The 23,988-nt window shown below is 40.7% G+C and overlaps 1 protein-coding gene across 1 annotated transcript in view; it reads left to right on the top strand.

Moving 5' to 3' along the window:
- LOC101743303 (uncharacterized) overlaps positions 1-23,988 on the top strand; it is a 123,680-nt gene that overhangs the window by 68,156 nt on the left and 31,536 nt on the right. Inside the window, exon 2 of the mRNA XM_062676682.1 lies at positions 23,386-23,451. Within this exon, the coding sequence (XP_062532666.1) occupies positions 23,386-23,451 (66 nt within the window). The remainder of the gene's footprint in view (positions 1-23,385; positions 23,452-23,988) is intronic.

Raw genomic sequence — 23,988 nt, 5'->3', positions numbered from 1 at the left:
TGATTTTAAATGTTTTGTTTTGTAAAATAAATTTTAGGCAAAAGTATCTAATTAGATATTGTGTTATGAGATGAAAGATCAGCGAGATCTTTACTAGTTTTAGCGAATCACCGGTAACCTATCGACTTTCTTCAAAACTTCGCCATAGTATATTATGTTATATTATAATTAACAAGTCGCAGCACAGCAGTTACGTCATCTATACCCAATTAATTACAGAGTGAATTTAATTTAAAAAATAATCGAGGAATCATAATTTCGTAGCATATTTACTTAGAGAACAACTATGTGGTTTCACTTTCGACGCATTTTTGACCGCGTTACGACGCGTTCGGCTCGTTTCGCGTCACTTCGAATACAAATGAAAAAAATATATAAATACAGTTATTTTTTTTTTATGTTTGAAATGTCCCGGGTCAAAGTTTTGGTTTAATGGTTATTTAAGTACAATGTTTGTATTAAGCATGTTGTGTGTTCGAATGCCAGTCTACTGACCTATTTCTGCCGCAGCGTTATGACTGATTACTAGACTAGTTTTCCCTCACTGCCTCCTCGCCCAAGAAAAAAGGTTGAGATCGAATGTAAACTATTTGCTAACTAAAACACTGAAATTTATTCACGGCCGCTAAAAATTATCTTCAGTCTGAGCTATGAAAGTAAATATTTAAAAGTATGTACATTTAAAATCCCCAATTAAAACAATACTAATAGTTGCCCGAAGTCGACCGTCAATTCGAATTCTCCAAAGGAAAGTATTTTAAATAAATTTATTTTAAACGCTTAGAAATCTCGATTTTATATAACATAAAAATCGATATGCTAATAATATTCTTTCACCTCAATGTCGCTGGCCGGAACTCGAAAGTGTCCGAATATCAGCGAATCCGAAACGATTTCTTGTACTTGACATTCTAAGCATTTTCGAAAACGTACAAAGAAAAATCAACTCTAAACAAATGATTTTAAAGTTTAATTTCAATCAAGTTAAATAAATGATAGATAATTAAAATGCGACACAGAGAACATAGTGTTCGATGTGTTTCCTTCGTTTTGAATTTCGAGCGCGCCGTTTTTGTGATTCGATTTTTAAATGTTTATCGAGGACTTTCATTCTCGAGATAGTGAAGAGATTATTAAAAAAAATATAAATATGTACTGTTATATAGCATTAATTCAAATTTACTCTATGTGATTTTTCATTTACTATATCATGCCATATCTATAGCAATTGTCGCTATGCCAACAGTAACTATAAAACTGGCAGCTTATGAACCGGAGAACGATAAAACTGATACTCAGTGCCGGGAAAATGCAATGATTAATTTTTTTTTTAATTATTAAGACTGCTTAAAATTTAATAAAAAAAAAACGAGGCTTGTTTGAAACATTTGGGAATACTGAGAGACTTCGATTTGGTTTGTGGTTTATAACAGACGTATATTATGTACAAGTGAGAGGGCAAAGATCGACGCTTTTGAAATGTGGTGTTGGAGCCGGACGTTGCGAATTCCATGGACTGCACGCCGGACCAACCTATAATTTTGTCATTATTCTAAACGAATAAGGACGAACATTGCTTATGAAAAGCAACAACAGTTTATTTAACACCATAAATCAAGGTTCGAAATCGTCTAAGACGTAGACGTCTTCGTAGATGCGTACCTCATTGGAATAAGGTTGAATTTAGTTTGACAGACAATCGGGCGATAATAACAAAATCGTTACATGTGCGACAAAATTTCAGTAACAGCTGAGAATTTCAGTAACGCGTATCAAGCCTTAATAAGTATGTAAACAATTTATTTTGAGTGTGAATCCATACAAAACTCTCTTACAACATACATAGCTCTTAATATTGCATCGCGCGTGGTCTAAGGAATGCTTTGAATATAATATGTAAGCTCTAGGTTCGATTATAATATCATATTCATGTCCATTTTTCTCTATATCAGCTATTAGGAGGATGTTTTCGGGTTGAAAATGAATTGGATTTTGTTCATTATATATATTGTTTTCACTCCATACATCATAATCGAAGCAAGTAACGTAAGTGATTACAAAAGCAACTGACATTTTAAATAATTTAAGTTTTCGAAAAAAAGCATGCGAAAAAAGCAGTCCTTAATTTTAAGCGTGCTTAAAACGTTCGTTTGGTGTTACGGCAGCTTAAGTTCGAAAATCGATTCGCAATAACAATTCAATTTTTATTGATGTCCGTGGCTCGTGGAAACCTTTCTGTACATAACGTTTACTGAACATAATTCAAATTAAGAAGGCGCTATAAAACAATTTCGTAATTCAAAACGTACCGGAATATCCGCGTAACTAAAAACCTCGATTATCACCACACATTGGACATGCGAAAAATGAACGAACGTGAAATTCTAGATTCGAACTTTCACTGGGATGTCACTTCCCGAGGTCAATGTGTACGGGCTTAGAATCGACATTCGAAATTTGAATTTTATTATTGTTGTTTACTGTTATGACGCGCACGTCTAAGTATTTGCCGTTCTAATTAATTTGACCCTTATGCGTAGGCTGTAGCGTTTTTTTTTTTTTTAAATAGGCGATCCGCGGTTTCCCCCGCCTTAAAATTTTTAAATTAAGAATATAATTTAAACACGTTTCATTTGAAATTAGGAAATACAATTTGATTGTTAATACTGTTTATTCCTAATTTAAATTACTTGCGGGTCGCGATTCCGATTCGGTGCTAGATTCGTCGAAGCTCTGCTCGAGCTAGGACCTTTTTTTTTCTACTTCAGCTGATAGCCTTAGCCTACTAAAGATTAGTTAGGAAAAACAACTCCTACCTGACCCTTTTGTCAGCGACAGTTAACTAACGACCAAGTGAGGCCGCTGTCTCTTAGCAAATTTCTTTTGCAGTCATTCAAGAGGTAGTCTTAAAAAAATATTAATGAAAACAAACAATCATTCGGCACTCAAAAGCAATTGACCTTCTGAGAACAAATCAACGTATATGTACGCCATCATATGCCATTATATGCAAATAGCTATAATAGTGTTCGCATGTAGTATTGTCCGACGTGAGATGTTGGTACAGTGACCTAAAATGCGACCAGGGTCATCAACAATATATCTTAAGCCGAAGGAGCTTCTGAAATGCCTTCCAACCGATTTGATTGGAGACCAATCATTTCCTGAAATTAATGTAAGGGATTTGTAAACTTAAAATAGACTTTAGAGCAGTTTTTTAAGATTCACATTCTTCATGTTGTCTTGCATATTTAAAAAAAATATATATATTGCTTAGATGGGTGGACGAGTTCACAGCCCACCTGGTGTTAAGTGGTTACTGGAGCCCATAGATATCTACAACGTAAATGCGCCACCCACCTTGAGATATAAGTTCTAAGGTCTCAGTATAGTCACAACGGCTGCCCCATTCTTCAAACCGAAACGCATTACTGCTTCACGACAGAAATAGGCGGAGTGGCGGTATCTACCCGTTTAGACTCACAAGAGGTCCTACTACCAGTAAATAAACATTTAACCTTATTTGTGTTTCAAGATATCAGTTTTAACTGTTGGATTAAATGACCATTCCACACGCAAATAGATGTTATTGCTATGATAAAAGTCACGGAAGGTTTCGCACATGCTCATTTAGAAAGAGACAGTAAGCTTTGATAGGTGTACATCTATCTCTTTCACGATAAATGACCAATAGGCCTTATTTTGATATTATCGCCCATAATTTACAGAAAATGCAGCTACATTGCCGATGAAATTATTTATGGTAAAATAAATAAGTCGTCTTAATAATAAACGGCCGTCTGGTGTAGTGGTAAGTGACATGGTCACTACACAAGGGGGTCGCGGGTTCGAATCCCGCCAAGGGAAGATATTTGTATGATAAATATAAATGTATTTTCCAGGGTTATGGATGTATATTAAATATATGTATGTGTATAATAAAAATCTTACATTTATATCCGTTATCTGGTACCTGTAACACAAGTTCTTTACGAATTTATCACGGGGCCGGTTAACGTGGCGTGATTGTTAGTATAAAAAAAAAAATCTGGGATACATGGTCAACTGGACCCTATAGGATTATATGAGGATTATATGTGATACATACTTATCTACCCTCAAATATATACATACACGTAATCTATACATATTAATCACTCACGGAAAGAACGTATTACGTCGGTAATATTAGTGTCATTGATTATTAGTATTGTAACACTAATGTTTGCTCAAAAGCACGAAGAACTAACATAAACCATAACAATTACCCACATATGACATCATTATTTGCTCTTTGTGCTTAGCTTTTATTTAATAATGTAAAATATAACTAAAATGTAACTATAATTGAGACCTTAGAACTTATATCTCAAGGTGGGTGGCGCATTTGCGTTGTAAATGTCTATGGGCTCCAGTAACCACTTAACACCAGGTGGGCTGTGAGCTCGTCCAGCCATCTAAGAAATAAAAGAAAAATAATAATTAATAACTTACTTAACAATAATAGAGTTTGAATGTCCGTTTTCGTTTAATCATTCCTAATGCTTTTTTGGATTGTTACGTTACTAGGGTTCCTATTGCTTATTGCTAAATAACGGCTAAAATAGCATGACTAGTGTAAATAGCGTGCTATTAATTTGTCACTATTAAGCGTTGACAGTCCCTCTCCAGACTCCGGCTCAAAACCGAAGACCGTTGTAAAAAATTAAAATAAAATCATTTTCGATTCTTACATAACGAAATGCTATTATTGAGAAGATTCAATTTTAAGCACGCTTTTTTGGTTTGAGCTGTTTCTATTTACGCAACGGGATCTTGCAATGTTATTGTTAACAGACTTTACGCATCAAATACCGATTGCAGAACAATAATTTTTATTTTTTTTCTTATCTAATCGCTGATAGCCTAAGGGGCTATTCCAACTGCTCACGATAAGTGAGCTCACGGGCTCTACCTGAAATAATTTCTAACAACCCTAGCAAGAGTAGGGCTTCTCTGAATCTACCACCGAATCGAAATCGCGACCCACTGAGACGATGTGGCGAGAAATTCGGTTGGTACTATGGAATACTTTTCCCGACGAGATAAACAGTATAAAAAAATCACTTGTCTGTAAAGTCGGTTTACTGACGATAGTTGAACGCGACAACGTCATAAGAAAATACGCCTCAGAGCGAGGTAACGCCGCATGAGTCATGTTTTTTCGTGCGTGCAGCCGGCTCCATCGAATTATAAGACGGTGTCACGTCTAAACTTAGTTTAATTTTTAGTTCGACGTGCTTTAAGCGCGTTATTTTTTTGTATTTAAACAAAATATATTTAAAGTCAAGAAGGCAGCCCTAGCGCGTTCGCATCATCTCTCGTAAGCGTTGTTGTGTTATTAAGCACTTTATTTGATTGATTTCAACCTTGAAACCGAATGAAGTTTTACTAGAAATAAGTATAGAAATATTCGGAGCTATTAAGGACGCTCGGGCTGTGTTCTCGTATATTCTGATTTATGAGTAGTCATATTGAGGGGTGAAAGGGCTATTTGGTTTGAGCGATATCTATATATTAATAAAACTTTGTATCCCTTTTTACGAAAATTGCGCGGACGGAGAAGTATGAAATTTTCCACACTTATAGAAATTATAGAGAAGAAGTGCACAATGCTAATATTTTCTTAAAATAATGCATAAAAGATACATTAAATCAATAAAGAAAACATTACACACACTATTGTCAAACTTTTCTTTGCAGTCTCTCAGTTATAGTCTGTCAAATTGAAAATAGATTAAATATTGTTGTCTCTTTAAATATTTGTCTAAAGTGTAGTTTTGACGAAATCTGTGATTAAAGACGTATAATAGTCCTTGTCAATAGAATCATATTAGTGTACAAACTTATAATTTCCATTAGTTATAGTCGAATTTCGACTACCAGGGGACCACTAGCTTAGATTAATACGCGACATTTGTCTTTAGTAATTAAAAGTACGTAACTATACTGAGATCTTAGAACTTATATCTCAAGGTGGGTGGTGCGTTTACGTTGTAGATGTCTATGAGGTGCTAAGTGGTTACTGGAGCCCATAGACATTTACAACGTAAATGCGCCAACCACCTTGAGATATAAGTTCTAAGGCCTCAGTATAGTTACAACGGCTGCCCCACCTTTCAAACCGAAACTCATTACTGCTTCACGGCACAAATAGGCAGGGTAGTGGTACCTATCCCCGCGGACTCACAAGAGGTCCTGCCACCAGTAATTACGCAAATTATAATTTTGCGGGTTCGATTTTTGTTACACGATGTTATTCCTTCACCGTGGAAGTCAATCGTGAACATTTGTTGAGTACGTATTTCATTAGAAAAATTGGTACCCGCCCGCGAGATTCGAACACCGGTGCATCGCTCAACACGAATGCACCGGACGTCTTATCCTTTAGGCCACGACGACTTCATCTGCACTTCTATAACCGCTTCAGATTTACAACTCCGCGAAATCATTAACGTCCCTTACCCATTAGCCCATTAGCCTAGAACCTTATATCACACCGTTGCGCAACAATAAGAGCGTGAGATCTGAACGTGTAGGAAGTGGATCGCTTCCGAGCATTCAATGGGGCTTATCGCGGATCGAAATGGGCCTCGCTTGCGACACGTGCGCTACAGATTAGGTATCTCGGTGTGAATTTGAGTATTTGATGATGAGAAATTTGGAAGCCGTCGTGGCCTAAAGGATAAGACGCCCGGTGGGCTCGTATCGAGGGATGCTATTGTGTCAGTGTTCGAATCCCGCAGACAGCTATAATATTTTTAAATATAATACGTATAAACATAGTGCATGCATAGGTATAACGGGTGTACTACTGGATATATAACACAAGGAGGGTTGAGGTCACACAGGCGGTCGGTCGTAAAACTCATGCTAAATTCCTATACTACTTAATGAGGACATGCTGCGTCGTCGCCAAATAATGTAGAATAGGGGTAGGAAGAAGAAGATTTATTGTCATGTCTATACCTGAAGCGCTAAAGGCTGCCGAAGATAGAGAGAGTCACGTGGAAAAGGATTGTGCAGTGAGTGGTCATTGACTAGTCTTCAAATTAGACGACCTTCGGAAACGAAGATAATATAGACGCGGTAGAAAAAGAAGTTTCCAGATTAAAGAGTGCCTGGTTATGTACCTGAACATGCAAAGTGTCCCGTTGACATTGAAATCATGTTCAATGACATTCAAATTTAACGAAGGTGAATCTATAAGTATAGAATGTATCCACTAAAACATAAAGACAATTTTGGCTGATTCGTCAATCGATCATCATCAGCTTATAACAGTCCACTGCTGGACATGGCATCTCCAATACCACGCAACTGAGCACGATCCTTGGCTTCTCTCATCCAGCTCTTGTTCACCCTGCATAGATCATCACTCCATTGAGTCTGAGGATGTTCTGGACTGCGTTTGCCAATTTGCGGTCTCCACTCAAGAACACGTTTATCCCAACGGCTATCGGTTCTCCGGCCAATATGGCCAGCCCATCGCCACTTTAGGTTACTAATCCGCTGTGTTTTGCCGATAAATTGGGTTCTCTGTCAGATGACCTCGGTCCGGATTCGATGCTACAAAGAAACTCCAAGCATAACCTCCTCCATAGTTCGCTGAGTTACTTTAAGGTTGGGGACCAGCCCTGATTGGACAAACCGATTGGAGACTTACGTCTTTAGACTCTGCGGAATAGACAACGAAAATACTTAACGTAATTTTCCAGAATTCGCCTAATACTTACCCATCCGCAAACATACTAGTCCAAAAAACCAGTCGACCTTGCGTCCTGACCAAATAGATATTTAATTTAAATCAACCTGCTTAAAATACACATTCTGTTCACGGCGACCGTCCGAAGATGTCACGACCTTTGAATTGTTTTTGTCAATTAACAATAATTATAAACGCCGTGATATTTTTTACAAGCGCCTTTTTTTTAATAAGGAAATCGATTGGTGAGGATTCTAGTAGGTGGTATTGGGTGAGATCATTAAAATAAATAATGTTTTTAATTATTTATTCGTTATAACACAAAATCCTTTGCACAGTCTGTGACGATAAGATCGTCAGATCGGTTTTTTTGAACTGTTCTCGGTTATTTTCGGCTAATTTCGGCGTGTCGTGTATTACTTCTATAAACAAAAACCTAAATTACCTTCATTTTACGATTGATTGTTTCCTACTGCCATGTAATATTATCAATAACATTAATATATCGGCAATAGACCTTGCTGGTGGCAGGGCGAATTTGAGCCCGTCTGAGTAGGTACCACCAACCGGCTTATTTCTGTCGTAAAGCAGCGTTCTAGTTTGAGGGATAAGGCAGTCGTTGTACTGTAAAAACTGGGACTTAGAACTTAAATCTCAAAGTGGGTGGCGGCATTAACGTTATTGTTATTGTTATCTGGTTATCTGGCCGTGAGATCATCCACCCGTCTAAGTAATAAAAAAAACGTGTGGCACTCGGGAACTGCCGCGGTAAAGCTATTGCTTAGCATTTTTTATCAACTTATGCAACTATAATTAGACAATGATAATTTAATAATAAAACAATAATAAAACAAGACCACGCTATATTAAACACTAATAAAAGCAAAACATTAACTGTCCCCTTCACACTCTTAAGCTAGACCGCGCGAGAGAGAGATGGGCAGACTTTTCATGATGCGCATGCAGTGTGACGTCACGCCACGCGCTTGTTCACAAACACCACACAAGCGCAACGTGTGAATGTGTTGAACTCGAGCTACATGGTAGGCGGAGTGGGCGGTGTAAAGTTTTTTTCGTTACGGAATTTCCTGATTCGGTCGCCGCGCTCAAGGCCCGCGATAAAAGCTATGCAATAGCTTAAAAATATATCAGTAATAATCGATAATGATAATCGAGTAATTTAACAATGTTTTCGGCTGTTCCAATGATTGCTTTGAAACAGGATCACACGTAAAGTGACTTCGTTCACAATTACGCATTACGAAACAAAATTTCGAATAATCGTTAAGTACACTGTAGTTACGTTGAGATTGTTATCATTTGACACGATTGACTTGAGCAACAAGGTCACAGCTGGAACGGAACAGCATGTTGGGTTCGATTATTACCGCGCCGCGACGGATATATCTATATATTAATACGTGAAGCAAAAACTTTGTATCCCTTTTTACGAAAATTGCGCGGACGGAGGAGTATGAAATTTTCTACACTTATAGAGAATATAGAGAAGAAGTGCACAATGGTAATATTTTTTTCTAAATAATGCATAAAAGATACATTAAATCAATAAAGAAAACATTACACACACTACCATGTATTTTTCACAACACATATATATAAATATACTGTTTGTTTATTGTCAATTGTCAAACTTTTGTTAGTGTCTATAGTCGTCTGTGGTCAAATTGAGAATAGATGAATATTGTTTGTGTATATTATTATGTATGTATAATGTAGTTTTGGCGAAATCTGTAATTATATTATATAGGTACAATAGTTTTTGACAATAGAACCATAATAATGTTTAAACATAAAATTTCAATTGATTAAAGTCGAATTTCGACTTCTGCGGGACCACTAGTCCTACTAATATTATAAACGCGAAAGTTTGTAAGATTGTATGGATGTATATTTGTTACTCTTACACGCAAAAAACTACTGAATGGATTTTGATGAAACTTTACAATAATATAGCTTACACATTAGAATAACACATAGGCTTATTTATAAAGATATAGTGTGAATTACCTAAAATGTAACGATAGATGTCAAGTAAGTAGGAAAAAAAACAGCCATTTTATTTTTATTTTTATTTATTGCATTGATGGGTGGACGAGCTCACAGTCGACCTGGTGCTAAATGGTCACCGGAGCCCATAAACATATATAACGTAAATGCTGCCACCCACCTTGAGATATGATTTCTAAAGTCTTAGTATAGTTACAATGGCTGCCCCACCCTTCAAACCGAAACGCATTACTGCTTTACGGCTGAAATAGGCAGGGTGGTGGTACCTACCCGTGCGGACTCACAAGAGGTCCTACCGCCATTCTTATTTTCAAAATCATGTAAATATTACAGTTCCCTCAGCGAAGCGAGGGCGGGTCGCTAGTATTACATACGTCTGTTATTGTATGAAGTTTTTCTCCAATATTAACCTTGGACAGTTTTACTCAACCGCAGATATGAAACTATTATATTCAAGGACTGTAATAATCTTTGTGTTTTCGCAATGCCGTGTACCTTCTGCCAAAGCTTTTTCTTTTTTGTGCCGCTTATAACGGGGCACATAAATGTCTTTTTTTTTTTTTTTTTTTATGATTGAGAGATTACTGGTGGCCCGAAGGCCTTTCCAGTTTCACCAGGACAGGTGGGCGAGCAAAGGCTCAGCCAGGAGGGGTGGGATTTGCTAACAGCTGCCCGAGCGCCTCCGAAGGAGACCTAACAACTCAAGAGCAATTGCTTCGCGAATGAATCTACTACCGGATCGGAATCGCGACCCGCTGAGAAGATCCGGCGAGAAACTCAGCGGGCTGATGCATGGGCTAGGTTGCACGTCGACCTCTTTGTCGAGTTCGACGAGTACGGTTACTGGGGTCCCTAAGCCTGCTCCTAGTATTAGAGCTGAAGGCATCTAATGCAAAGGTTATTGGATCTGATGGATCCGTAAGGACGTGTCTAGGGCGTCGACGGTGACTGGCTCCTGCATGATCAGGATTCGGTGAGTAGTCAGCGGCGGCAACGATAAGGCGATTATCATGACGCATAGCCTTATCGAAGTACCGTTCCGACGCTGACTTCATGTACTTCTGGATTGATTCAAGGCCCAGGTCGTCGTGTAGGTCAACGTTCCTCACGAACCACGGAGCCCCGACGGCTAACCTGCAAAAGCGGGATTGTAGGGATTGGAGGGTGTCTATGTGTGTGCGGGCCGCGTGAGCGAACACCACACTCGCGTAAGTCATGATGGGCCTTATGCAAGTTTTGTAAAGTGTCACCTTGTTCCGAAGGGACATTTTACTCCGCTTACAGATCATGGGATAGAGTCTGCCGAGAATGAATGCGGCACGGTCGCGGACTGTTTTTATGTGTGGGCGGAATGTCATAGATGCATCCAGGGTGACTCCCAGGTACTTAACCTTCCTGACCCAGGGTATAGGTTGGCCGAAGAGGGTGATCGGGGCAGTGATATTTCTCCTCCTAATGCGGGAGGAAATAAGCGGTGAGTTTCCCCTTTGAAATAACACTGCTGTGCTTTTCGCCGGGTTGATGTCTATGCGCCATTTTCGGAACCACTGTCCGAGGGCTAACGCTGCGCTCTGGAGTTTACTCGCGATTAGGGACTTGTTTCTACTTGAGTAGTAAACGGTTGTGTCGTCAGCGAATAAGGCTAGCTGGGTCGGCGGCGACCGGGGAATATCATTAATAAATAAACTAAATAGGAGCGGTGAGAGAACGGAGCCTTGCGGCACTCCAGCCGTGAGTGGTCGTGGGGAGGAGCGGGTTCCCTCTACTCGATATCGAAAAGAGCGGTTCGACAAGAAGTCCCGTATGATGAGCACGAGACTATCCGGCACGCCCATGTTGAATAGTTTGAAAATCAAACCGTTGTGCCAGACTTTGTCGAACGCTTTTGCGACGTCGAAGAAGAGAGCTCCCGTGTATAACGGTTTTGGTCGATTAAGTCCCACAAGAATGTGCTCCGTGAGGCGGTGCACCTGTTGTACGCATGAGTGATTTGCACGGAATCCGAATTGTTCATCGATGAGAATGCCCTTGGATGAGACGAAGTCTCTGAGGCGTTTGTAGAGCAGACGCTCATACAGTTTGCCTAGAGACATGAGGAGGCTAATCGGGCGATAACTCGTCGGATTATTTTTTGGTTTACCGGGTTTGTGTATGCCGATAACGTCCGCTTCTTTCCACACCGTGGGAAAGATACAGTTAGCCATAGCGGCATTGAAAATAGATGCCAACATCACGATGAGTTGGACGGGTAAAAGTTTAATAACGCGATTAGATATACCGTCGGAACCGGGAGCCTTGCGAGGACGTAGGTCTTTGATCAGGTCTTTAACTTCCATTGAGGTGACGGGCAGTAACGCGTCCAAGGGTGGCAAGGAGGCTCTGCGTTCTACCTCACTGTCTACTAATTCTACATGAACAGGGTCCGCGGATTGAATGCTGGGCATGCACTGGGCTTGCAATGTATCGGCCAGCAGCTCTGTTTTTTCGTCATCATCGAACGCCGCGAGTCGGCCTGAGGGGCCTACGAGAGGGGGCATAGTTACTACCGTATCCGATTTGAGAGTACGAGCTAAGCGGTAGTAAGACCTTTGAGAGGGCGCGAGTCCTTCTAAGAAATCAGACCATCTGGCATCTCGGACTTCGGTGATGCGAGACTTTACGTCGCGTTGTAGGGCACGCATTCGAATACGATTTTCCGCGGTAGGATACCTATCGTACGCACGGATCGAGGCGTTCTTAGCTCTAAGGAGTTCCCTAATATCATCGGGCAATTTGAAGCGGTGAAGGAAGTCCTCCGCTACAACTTGCTTCGATGACCTATCTAATGTCGAGGTGATGTGTGACGTTACGATGTCTATGGCTTCAGCGGTATCCTGAGGAGACGGGATAGAGTCCGGACTAAACGGAAGCGATGGTGGATCAGATTCAGCAAGGCTGATGCCCAGCGTGTGCCAATCCACCACAGTCCTCGTGACGGGAACGGAATCGGGAGCGCGACCGAGCTTCATAATGACGGGACGATGGTCTGAATCTAACTCTGAAACTACTTCAATCGAATTTAAGCGCAGAGTTACGTTTTTTAATAACGCTATGTCGAGTATATCCGGGCGATGCGCGATATTTAGCGGGTAGTGAGTCGGGGTCAGCGGAGCGACGATATCGAAGGCGAGATCATCGACTAACGCGTCGAGGCGCCTGCCATTAGGGGTTGAGGTGTGAGAGTTCCACCTGACGTGTTTACAATTTAGGTCACCCGCCAGAATGACAGAGCTTCCCATGCCGAGCAGCGCCTCAATATCACTACTTAGAACAATTTTATCCGGTGGAAGATAAACGGACGCGATAACGATCGGCGCGTGTCCAGTCAGTGAGATTCGGCATACTGATGCTTCGATGTTAGAAAGCGCGGGGGGGTCGAGTGGGACGCAATGCAGGGCTCTTCTATAGTAAATGACGGTACCACCACCACGAGCAGTGAGCCTGTCGTTCCTAACCATGTTGTAGTTCGCGATTTTAGGGTCGCGGCGCGCGGGCTTAAGCAGGGTCTCCTGCACCAAAAAGATGTCAATTTGATGGTCACGCAAAAAATCACAAACCTGATCACGTTGATTTGCGAGACCGTAAGCGTTAAAAAATCCTATCGTTACGGATAGGGGCTTGATTCTACTTATGTACGCCATTGATTACCGGCGGAGTGAGGGGAGGACGTACGTATTTAACGACGCGTATACGTCAGCGTATTCTTGCACAACGGCGATGAAGTGTTGTGCAGTGGAGGCGGCGCGAATGGCGTCGCCCAAAGCATTAACGCGATCAAAGTTGATCGACTGAAAAAAGTCGATCGCTAGAGCGAGATTGTCGGACGCGGTCGGAGGGCAGGTCGCTGGGGAGGGACGAGTCGCGGGTGAGGGACGTATCGCGGGGGTGGGACGAGTCGCGGGGGAGAGAGTTGTAGCCGTGTTCGTGAACGGCAACGGTTTAGCCCAGGCCGAGACGCTGGGCACCGACGCCGGCACGAAAGCAGGCTTAGCCTTCGGCACAGAGGGTGCCGTGGCTTTGATGTCTGGGCCGAAAGCTCGGAGGCGGTTTTGGCGGGCGACGCGGCGATTTATTTTAGGGGCTCGGGGGCAACCACGGTAATTCGCGGGGTGGCCCTGTGTTCGGCACAGGACGCAGCTAGGCGGTTCCGTAGCGGTTTTTTGATCGCGAGTGCAAAGGCTCGTGGCGTGATCGCCCAAACACTTGACGCATCGGGAGCGCGCGTGGCAATTACGGGAAGAGTGCCCGTACAACTGACAGTTATGGCACTGGCTCGGAGTGCCTTTTTTATGGGGGGTTTCGACGGTTATTCCGGAAAGCCTACAGACTGTTCGTACGTTGAAAATTTGCTTGCCCTCGGGGGTAGGCTGGAGAGCGACGAGAACCATATTGTATGGCTCCCTCCCGCGTCCTGTGTGCATGCGGTGCACGGAATTGACCGGCAAACCTTGTTCTAGAAGGTCGGCCTTGATGAGATCGGCATCTAATTCCTTTGGGATGCCGCGTATGACCGCGCGAAGTTCACGCTCCTCCTGAAGCGTATAAGTGTGGAAACTTATACGCTCCTTTCGGAGGTAGCTTGAGAGGGCCCTATGGTCATCGGGTGTCGTTAACTTAATTTGAATCCCGTTCGCGAGGTTACGGGCGCTGATAAAATTAATTTTTTTGGCCTGAAGGGCCAGGGAAACTCGGTCCCAAGCTGCCTTCTCTTGAAGGATTACCGGGGGAGGGGTCTGAGTTTTATTTTGTGCCACTGGACGCGGCGACGGTGTGGCACGGGCAGGGGGAGCGACGGGAGTCGGAGGGCGAGGGCGCGACGCGTTCGCGGCTTTAATAATTTTAGCGGCCGCGGGAGCTCGGGACTCCGCAGCACGCTTCTTACCCTTTTGTACCAGGGTGAATCCATCCGTCGATGAGGCGGGGGCGAGGTCGACCTCCATGTCTGAGTCAGAGTCGGAGGACGAGAAGGCAGCAGGCTCGGGAGCAGGCGACCTACGGGCAGATGCAGGACGTCCGTCGGACCCTACGGAACCCGCGGATGGTCGCGCCAGGGGAGCAGTGGCTACGGCGGACGACGCAGCAGTTTTACCCACTAGTATAGGCGACGCGGGAGCGGCAGGCATGGCGGACGCTGCGGTGTACGACGCGGGAGCGACGAGCACGGCGGAATCCGCGAGAGGGCTCACGGCGTGATCGGCCTTGAAAGCCAGAAACTCAGAAGTGAGCTTTGGGTGGCGAAGTCGGAGGAATTCTGAAAATAAAGCTTCCATGATGTCTGACCCAGGTGGGGCTGTCCCGGGTCTTAAACACACTCGCCTTGCGGCGAGGCCCCAACTTCTCGGTACTTAGCGGTTCGATTGAACACAGGTGGCGATGCGGCACAATTACTGCAGGAAAAAGAAAGAACAAAAAAAAAAGGAAACAACAAAATAAACCAAAACAAAACAAACACTTCCAGAAACACACTTTGTCGGCAGATGTGCCACGAACAAAAGCCGGGTGAACAAAGGCCGGGCTAACAATAAAACCAGGCGAACAATGGCCGGGCGATTGAGTGGTCGGTGAGCACGTCCGCAGGCGGCGGGTGCTTCTGTCGGACTGACATAAATGTCATCACTCGATTACCTCCACCGACTCTGAGACATCTATTAAAATCGAAACGCATTACTGATCGTGACGTGAATAGAAAAGATTATAAGATCTATAAACTAGCCAAGTTCCATTTTTAATTACACGATTTCATACCTTCATCACGGAAGTTATTTGTATAATAAGTGCGTATTTCCTTAGAAATACTGGCACTAGCCAACGTACACAGACTTCTTACCTATGATACCACAATAACTACCAAGTAAAGAAAATGTTATATTGACACAATAGTCCCATTTCCAACGTGGATGGAAATAGAGAGAAAGGGCGTAATAAAAAAAATGGGCTCTTAGTGGCGTAAATTCTTTTCTAAAATACCTTTCCGACCTCTAGATTCATTGCGAAGCAGCTGCCCTTGAGCTACTAGGTCTCCTTCGGAGGCACTCGTGCAGCTATTAGCAAAGCCTCCTAGCTGAGCTTTTGCTCGTCCACCTCTCCTAGTGAAACTGTAAAAGCTTCCGACCAAATCGGCAAACCGCATTCTATCGGAAACAAAACATGGAAACTAAAAAGCATAGCTTCATTCTGTCTTTACATTGGATCGCAGTCTTTACAAGCACAGTAACGTGAAAGCCTATCTATTATTGGTAATAGAACTGGTATGGGTACCGGTTTTAAACAACCTAGTATTTATTTTGTAACAGTTGGCCGCCCGAGTGAGCGGCTAAGCCTATTGCTGCTTGCACTAGTCGATCTAGATTTAAATTATTCGAAAACTCAATCGAATGCTTTTTTGGATAAAGAACGTCCCTATTTGCGAGAGCTCAGAATATTATCGAAGTTTCTCAATGACTTTTGGCGGGAAAGCAAAGCTGTGTGTATTCTTTTCTTTTGCTAATTTAGTTTATCTCCAGGCTTAAATGTGTAATAACGGTTGTTTATCAACTGTTTCATGCCTGTAAGAGTGCACAAATGTAAGGAAATCTCCGTCTCTGTCCTCTTGTTTCTCGCTTCTTCTTAGTGGGTCGCGTTTCCGATCCGATGGTAGATTCTGCGAAGCACTGCTCTTGCTAGGGCTAGTGTTAGCTACACTGCTGTTTGAGCACCGTGAGCTCACCTACACGTTAAGGTGAAGCTGAAATAGCCTCTCAAGGCTATCAGCATAGGTATGGGAAAAAAGCAGTTGCAGTGACGTCATATGATGCGGGCGCCATGTTCTTTTTTTTTTCTTACACTTCATAGTTCTTTATCTAAAAAACATTTCATTGTTCGTCGTTAAATAGAAAAAATAAAATATAAATATTTGAGTAATCCCAAAACGACATTGGAGATTCATCAGATGCGAATTTCGCAAACGAACGTTTTTATTTCTCACGTCGACGACAATCGCTATAATGGGATGATGCATCTCTGTAATAATCATTTACACAATGTCTCTGCATTAGTCGTTCTTTTGAAATCGTCCGTAAACGAGCCGCGTTTGGGAATATTTCGGTAAAAATCTAATATTATGGAGATTTTTAGTAACGGTATATCGAATAGTTCAAGACATTTTTTTTTTTTTTTTTTTAAATATTATTACCTGGTAACAGCGACCTTTAGGTCACATCTTATTTGGAAAATGTTCATTAATTTGGCATTTCTCTTTTTAAACAAACTATGTGTAAAGAATATCAGGCTCCAATGGCTAATCTAATGACAAATACGCACAGGGTTCACTGAAAATAGACTGAAAGTGACATTTGTGCGTCATTTATTTTCTGAATCATATTTTTAAATTTCTAGTGATAAAGGCTATATAATGTTCATTGTGTGAGTAATCGTGAACTTATTTTAACTTCACGTACGAAATTTGGAAGCTGCGTCACAAATAGTAGGAAACAGCTCAGTATCAAACTCGGATACCTTGATATGATCAAACGAGTGACGAAAACTGAAATATTAGCATTTTTAATTACCTTTTAAATATTAAAATTACGTCTACAAGTGCATTGACTCAGGGCTTATTCGCCTACTGACACAGATATAGTCTATCTCTTTTACGTGTAGGTATGCAGCGTATATCCGTCTCATCTTATCTGGCGCGCGTTTTTACAAAACACTTTTCCCGCCATAAAAGCTGAGAACTCATTTCGAAATGCCAAGTTCCGAGTAATAATGACATTTAGACTTTATAGATAATAATACAAATAATGTTTTTTTTTTTTTTTAGTATATTTAGATACTTTTAATTGACATATCGTCTAAAATGTGTGTTTGTGTTTTTTTTAAATACATCTTCTTTTAATATCACTAATTAACTGTTGCAATGTTTGTATGTAATTGAGACAAATCGAAGCAAAGTTATTAATAACTAGTGGCCCGCTCCGGGAGCCGGGCTCGGGTATTTATCAAAAATTTCAACGATGTTTGACGTTATTTTATTTTTAATAATAAAAGAATACCTAATGCGACATAACTTAATAGTTAGAAATATGCTGCCGCGACACTTTTTGTATATAATAATGTGTTCTACAAAGTCTTAGTACATTATTTTATTCTATCATCAATAGTTTGGCAGGGCATGCGATGTAAAGAATATTTTAGGTAATTTTTTTACACTTTGGATTACATTATTAAAGTTTTAGTAGGGATCCCTAATTTTTTCAAAAAATATTATATCCCATGTCACTCGGGAATGGTGTAGCTTCGAAACAGTGAAATAATTTTTCAAATCGGTTCAGTAGTTTCGGAGCCTATTCAATACAAACAAACAAACAAACAAACAAATCTTTCCTCTTTATAATATTAAGTATAGATGACAGTAGTAACAGGGAAAACATTACGCGCGGGCATCTGTCCATAAATTAGGATTTCCGGTATTTTGGAAGCTGGAGACATAAATATATACTTAATAAACACACAGACAATGAGCAAAAAAACTTGTTCGTCACACGAATGTTTTCCCGATGTGGGATTCGAACCTGCGACTCTCAGCGCAACAGTCAACATTACTGCACCACCGACTTGGTCAGTCGCAGTGATATTTCACTGTCGGTCTTCTATTAAAGTCGTCGTGGCCTAAAGGATAAGACGTCCGGTGCATTCGTATCGAGCGATGCAACGGTGTAATTACTGGTGGTAGGACCTCTTGTGAGTCCGCACGGGTAGATACCACCACCCAGCAGTGAAGTAGTAAAGCGTTTCGGTTTGAAGGGTGGGGCAGCCGTTGTAACTATATTGAGACCTTAGAACTCATATCTCAAAAGGTGGTTGTCGGTATTTACGTTGTAGATGTCTATGGGCTCCAGTAAGCAACAGTTAGGCTGTGAGTTCGTCCACCCATCTAAGCAAGAAGACAAAACAGAAGCAGTATATTCCGTGGAAAAATCAAAACCGAGTCACTTCTTATTCCCAACATCACGTCCAATTAACATCTAAGCGTCGTTGGTCCGAAGCGCGCATCGAAAAGTACTCGCGAAGAAAGTTGAATTCTCAAGCGAAGCTGGCCAACAAAACATGGAGTACCGCAAACTCACTTTCATTGGATCCGTTTGCCGGTTAAAAGTGAAACTACAAAAAAAAAACAAGATTTCAACTTGTAGAATTTAGATATTGTACCTTTAGCACGTTTTCATTGTGTTTCACGTTTTTATAGTCATTTCGAATTGTTTTTATTTTTTTTTACTAGACATCTTGTGAACACGTGTAGATGTCAATCACCCTGCCTATTTCTGAACCAGTAATTCGATCTTAAAGATAGGTCAAACGGCCCCGGTAACCTTTTAACACAATCTAAGTTTTTTTTTTTTTTTAATGATTGATAGATTACTGGTGGCCCGGAGGCTTTTCCAGTTTCACCAGGACATGTGGGCGAGCAAAGGCTCAGCCAGGAGGGGTGGGATTTGCTAACAACTGTCCGAGCGCCTCCGAAGGAGACCTAACAACTCAAGAGCAATTGCTTCGCGAATGAATCTACTACCGGATCGGAATCGCGACCCACTGAGAAGATCCGGCGAGAAACTCAGCGGGCTGATGCATGGGTTAGGTTGCACGTCGACCTCTTTGTCGATTTCGACGAGTACGGTTACCGGGGTTCCTAAGCCTACTCCTAGTGTTAGCGCTGAAGACGTCTAATGCAAAGGTTATTGGATCTGATGGATCCGTAAGGACGTGTCTAGGGCGTCGACGGTAACTGGCTCCTGCATGATCAGGATTCGGGGAGTAGTCAGCGGCGGCAACGATAAGGCGATGAGGCGATTATCATGACGACAAACTTAGTCTCACCCATCTAACCATTATGTAAAAAAAATTATTAATGTCATGTGTATTGAAATTCGCGCGGGTAGGTACTCAAAGTCCGCTTATTCCTGAAACATAATCCATGTTTTCTTGAACTAAACACTTCTCAAGCACTTACAAAACGCTGAGTATAATAAAGAATTTGAATTTCGAATAATATTAAAATATAATATTAGGAGCTATTCCATTATGATACCTATTCCCATGAAATAAAGTGCATAGGGATTAATGAAGCTAGAACTAGTCGGTGAGCTTACGAAAGGAGAGCGTGCGAAATAATCACTGTTTTGACAGTTCCATGCGTGTAATTAAACTTCTTTTCAAAACGTTGGTACTACAGCCGAGAATCCGGCCAAGTAGTAATTACAAAACTCATTTAATGTTACATTTCTTTGGTCGGCTTAAACCATAATGTCAAATTGAATTGGACGCATTTTCGTTTCGTTCTGAATTCGAAAGTGTGAGAAGGGAAAAATTATGAGTTTTGTGATTAAAGAGATTTTAAAGAACTATAAAAATTTGTAAAAAAAAAATGTGAGCCGTCACAGGACGCCTGGCAGATGTGCAACATCGACATTATTTTGTAAAAGCAATATGCAGAAAAGAACAGATTGTGATAGGAACTAAATATGTCATAAGGATAAAATAAAATATTACGAAAAAATAATTTGTTTTCAAGTAAAACACAGGTTATGTGTACTGTAGTAAACAACACTGTATACACTACGGAGTATACGAGCGCAGTATAGCGAGAGAGATGGCTTAACGCCGGATCGAGTGGGAGAGAATCGCACAGTCGATTGCGCATGGCGACGCGTCGCCACACCGTACACACTACTGCATATAGACTGTATATATACCATCATATAGCGTGGCAACGCGGCGCCACGGCATGCGTCGCCACGCCAGAAATCGGTTTTGCGTGCGGGCTATAGATGTTTCACATCAAAAAGGAATTTCGTTCAAGTTTAAATTTATTTTAGTAGCTGTTACTGTCGGATCTATGGTCCGTTATTATTGGGTTAAACGTTGGTCCAACCGATCGCCATGCACCTCACGAGTGCGCTTCCGTACACATACTGTGCCAGTGAAACCTGTGTTCCTTTTCTTGAAGCAAAAACGAGTAGCCGACCGCATATGTCAAATGGTGCCAATAAAACTGTTACGGACATGTCCACATTGTCGCATATACTTGACGCACTGGGCGCATTGCGTGTTCTGAATTCAAACGTTTTTAAATCCTGTTCTCGGTAATGTTGGTAGCACTATTAGCTCAGGTTTTTCAGTTTTAAATTTCGAATGTCCTCTTAAATATCTTCTGGAAGTTTTGACAAACGTTTAACGACGTAATAAATAAAAACGAATATATTTATACGTTTGCAACATATTTAATTTTGGAAATAGCTAAGCATTGTGTCTATTTCGATGTTCGAACTATGAGGCAGCTCTTGAACTTATTTAGACATAGATTTTATATGTCCTAGGTTGGTTACCTTTAACATTGTGATTATAAGACAAAAAAAAACTTCATCGTGAAATCATCATCAACGTAAGCTAAGAGAAAAAGAGAGAGAGAAAGCTTTATTGTACGCAAAGTATTAAAAAAAAATGCAAAACATTAAATACAAAAAAGTACAATTGGCTGTCTTATCGCTAAGAGAGATCTCTTTCAGACAACCAAAATAAATAGTACATTAGAAATAAGACCTTCTAGTGGTGTGTTAGAATTGTACTCAACATGTCATTAGGGTTGTGCCACTAACGAGTTTTGAAAGGTCATCATCAGTGCCTTGTGTGCTTCAAGCAAGTTATCGCAAAGACGCTCCCATATACATGACCCGACAGACGTTGTTCTGCAAAAATTCATTCAAGTCGATCCAGTCGTTTAGTTGCAGTATAGATAAATAACCTAGATACCGACTGCAGCGCTATCTGCCGGGCTGATTTGTGAATCTAAACCATCTAGGGCGCCACCCAAACGCATACAAAAAAATCATTCAAACCAGTCCAGCCGTTTAGGAGGAGTTCAATGACATACACACGTAACCGATCCACTAAAGGTGCTTTTAGGTACCCCAAGCACCGGTCATCGTTCTCGTCGAAACCGTCGCTTGCGACGAAGGCCTCGGCGAGTAAATTAACAGACACAGCCCACTGAGTTTCTCGCCGGATCTTCTCAGTGGGTCGTGATTCCGATCCGGTGGTAGATTCTGCGAAGCACGGCTCTTGCTAAGGTTCGTGTTAGCAACATCGTCAGGTTTGAGTCCCGTGAGCTCACCTACTAGCTCGGTGAATCTAGAATAACCCCTCGAGGATACTAGAACAGGTAGGCAAAAAAAATACACACGTACAGTAAAATTATATAATAACTAGAGGTCACGCAGTAGTCGAAATTCGACTATAATTAATTGGAACTGTAAGTTTGTACACTATTATGATTGTATTTTCAAAGCCTATTATACTTCTATAATCACAAATTTCGCCAAGACTACACTATAGAAAAATATTAATAAAGACAAACAAAATTTAATCTATTCTCAATTTGACCACAGACGTCAAGAAAAAAAGTTTGAAAATACATAAATAGTATGCATGCGTGTGTGCGTCAAATACATGGTATGTAGTGTGTGTAATGTTTTCTTTATTGATTTAATGTATCTTTTATACATTATTTAAAAAAAAAATTAGCATTGTGCACTTCTTCTCTATATTCTCTATAAGTGTGGAAAATTTCATACTCCTCTGTCCGCGCTATTTTCGTAAAAAGGAATACAAAGTTTTTGCTTCACGTATTAATATATTATATAATATTATACAAAGACATATTACTTTTTTTTTTCGTTGTGTCGTACGTTAATACGCCCTGATTGTGCCCACAAGAGTAACTATAAATATTTATATTATAGCTATAACGTAGCGTTTCGCAAGAATTCAACTTAACCCAGATGGATTGTAGAAAGTATTGGACAGCCACAAGGACGTTTGAAGGCGACTGGGCTCGTTCAAAAAGGTTTATACAATTAAAAACTCTTTACGTATATATCTCGCGAACTATTCGAAGGTTTATTTGATTGAATACGATGGATTTTGACTATCGAATGGATATGGCTTCTAGAACTTTCCACAGACGGACAATGCTCGCTCAGGGTGTAACAAATATTTTTTTGAAGTACGGCAATTGGATTCTTGCGATGCCATTGTTGCTAGTGTCTAGTTAGCTTGGATGATGGCATTCACTTAATAATAAATAGCCTAAATGGTTTAGTGATTTGGTTAAGGTTTCCTGGTCGGAATCAGTGGCCTTCACAGATATTTGTTATGAACGATTGAGAAGATTTTGGAAATCCCCAAATATACAGCATATTCACTTATTGATGGTAGAATGACTTGTGAGTCCGCACCGATGGGTACCACCACATATTTCAGTGAATCGAGAAAATTGTGGAAATCCCCATGTATGTATACAGCATATTCATGGTGGTAGAACGTCTTGTGAGTCCGCATGGATAGGTACCACCACCTTGCCTATTTTAGCCGTGAATAATGGCGTTTCGGTTCCAAGAGTGTGATAGCCAATGTACTGTAAAACCTGAGAGGCTATCAGGTGATACGTGAGCCCGTACATTTTAGAAATAAATAAATAAAATGTATGTCGAAATTGTAATTACGAAGCGTCTATAGTGTACACGTATTATTTGTTTCAGATTTTAATTCTGATGGAACAATCGAATCATCGAGAATCAAAAGGGAAGGAGGCCCAGAAAACAGGGGTGTGTATTGTGTATATTATATATTACTAATAATAAAAAATACAAACATAATATATATACAATAATTGTAAAAAGTTTTGATTGCCAAATTGTAATGTTGATTCTCGTACAGTCTCTTTATCTTTCCTTTAAATCTTTTCTATTCGTTTAACCTTCGTTTTCTTTTTCTTTTTAATTGCAATAAATAAAATTATTGTTTTGTAAATTTGATTTCGCGTAAGGGAGATTAGTTATTTTCCACAAATCCATTGCCATATTTGTTGTTTGTTTTCATTCATGTTCTTTCATCACTTATGCTGTTCAGTTTCTTATCATCCACAACGTAGAACGGACCTTAAATTAAATTTATGTATTAATTTCATAAACCATTAAGTAGTACTATTGGAAATCAATTAATCTCCCAAGCCAATGTAATATTAGTGCTAACCTTGCAAATGCCAAAGAATTATCTAAAATTCTATTGCCGTATTATTAATTGTATGTTTTTTCTCTCTCTTTCATCTAATCCCGTGGTCGTGGATCAACTCAAACGGACTC

The sequence above is a fragment of the Bombyx mori genome, chromosome 27, assembly GCF_030269925.1.
Source record: "Bombyx mori chromosome 27, ASM3026992v2".
In the NCBI taxonomy this organism is placed as follows: Eukaryota; Metazoa; Arthropoda; class Insecta; order Lepidoptera; family Bombycidae; genus Bombyx; species Bombyx mori.
The sequence above is the reverse complement of the archived record's forward strand: the minus strand, read 5'-3'. Positions and strand labels throughout refer to the sequence as shown.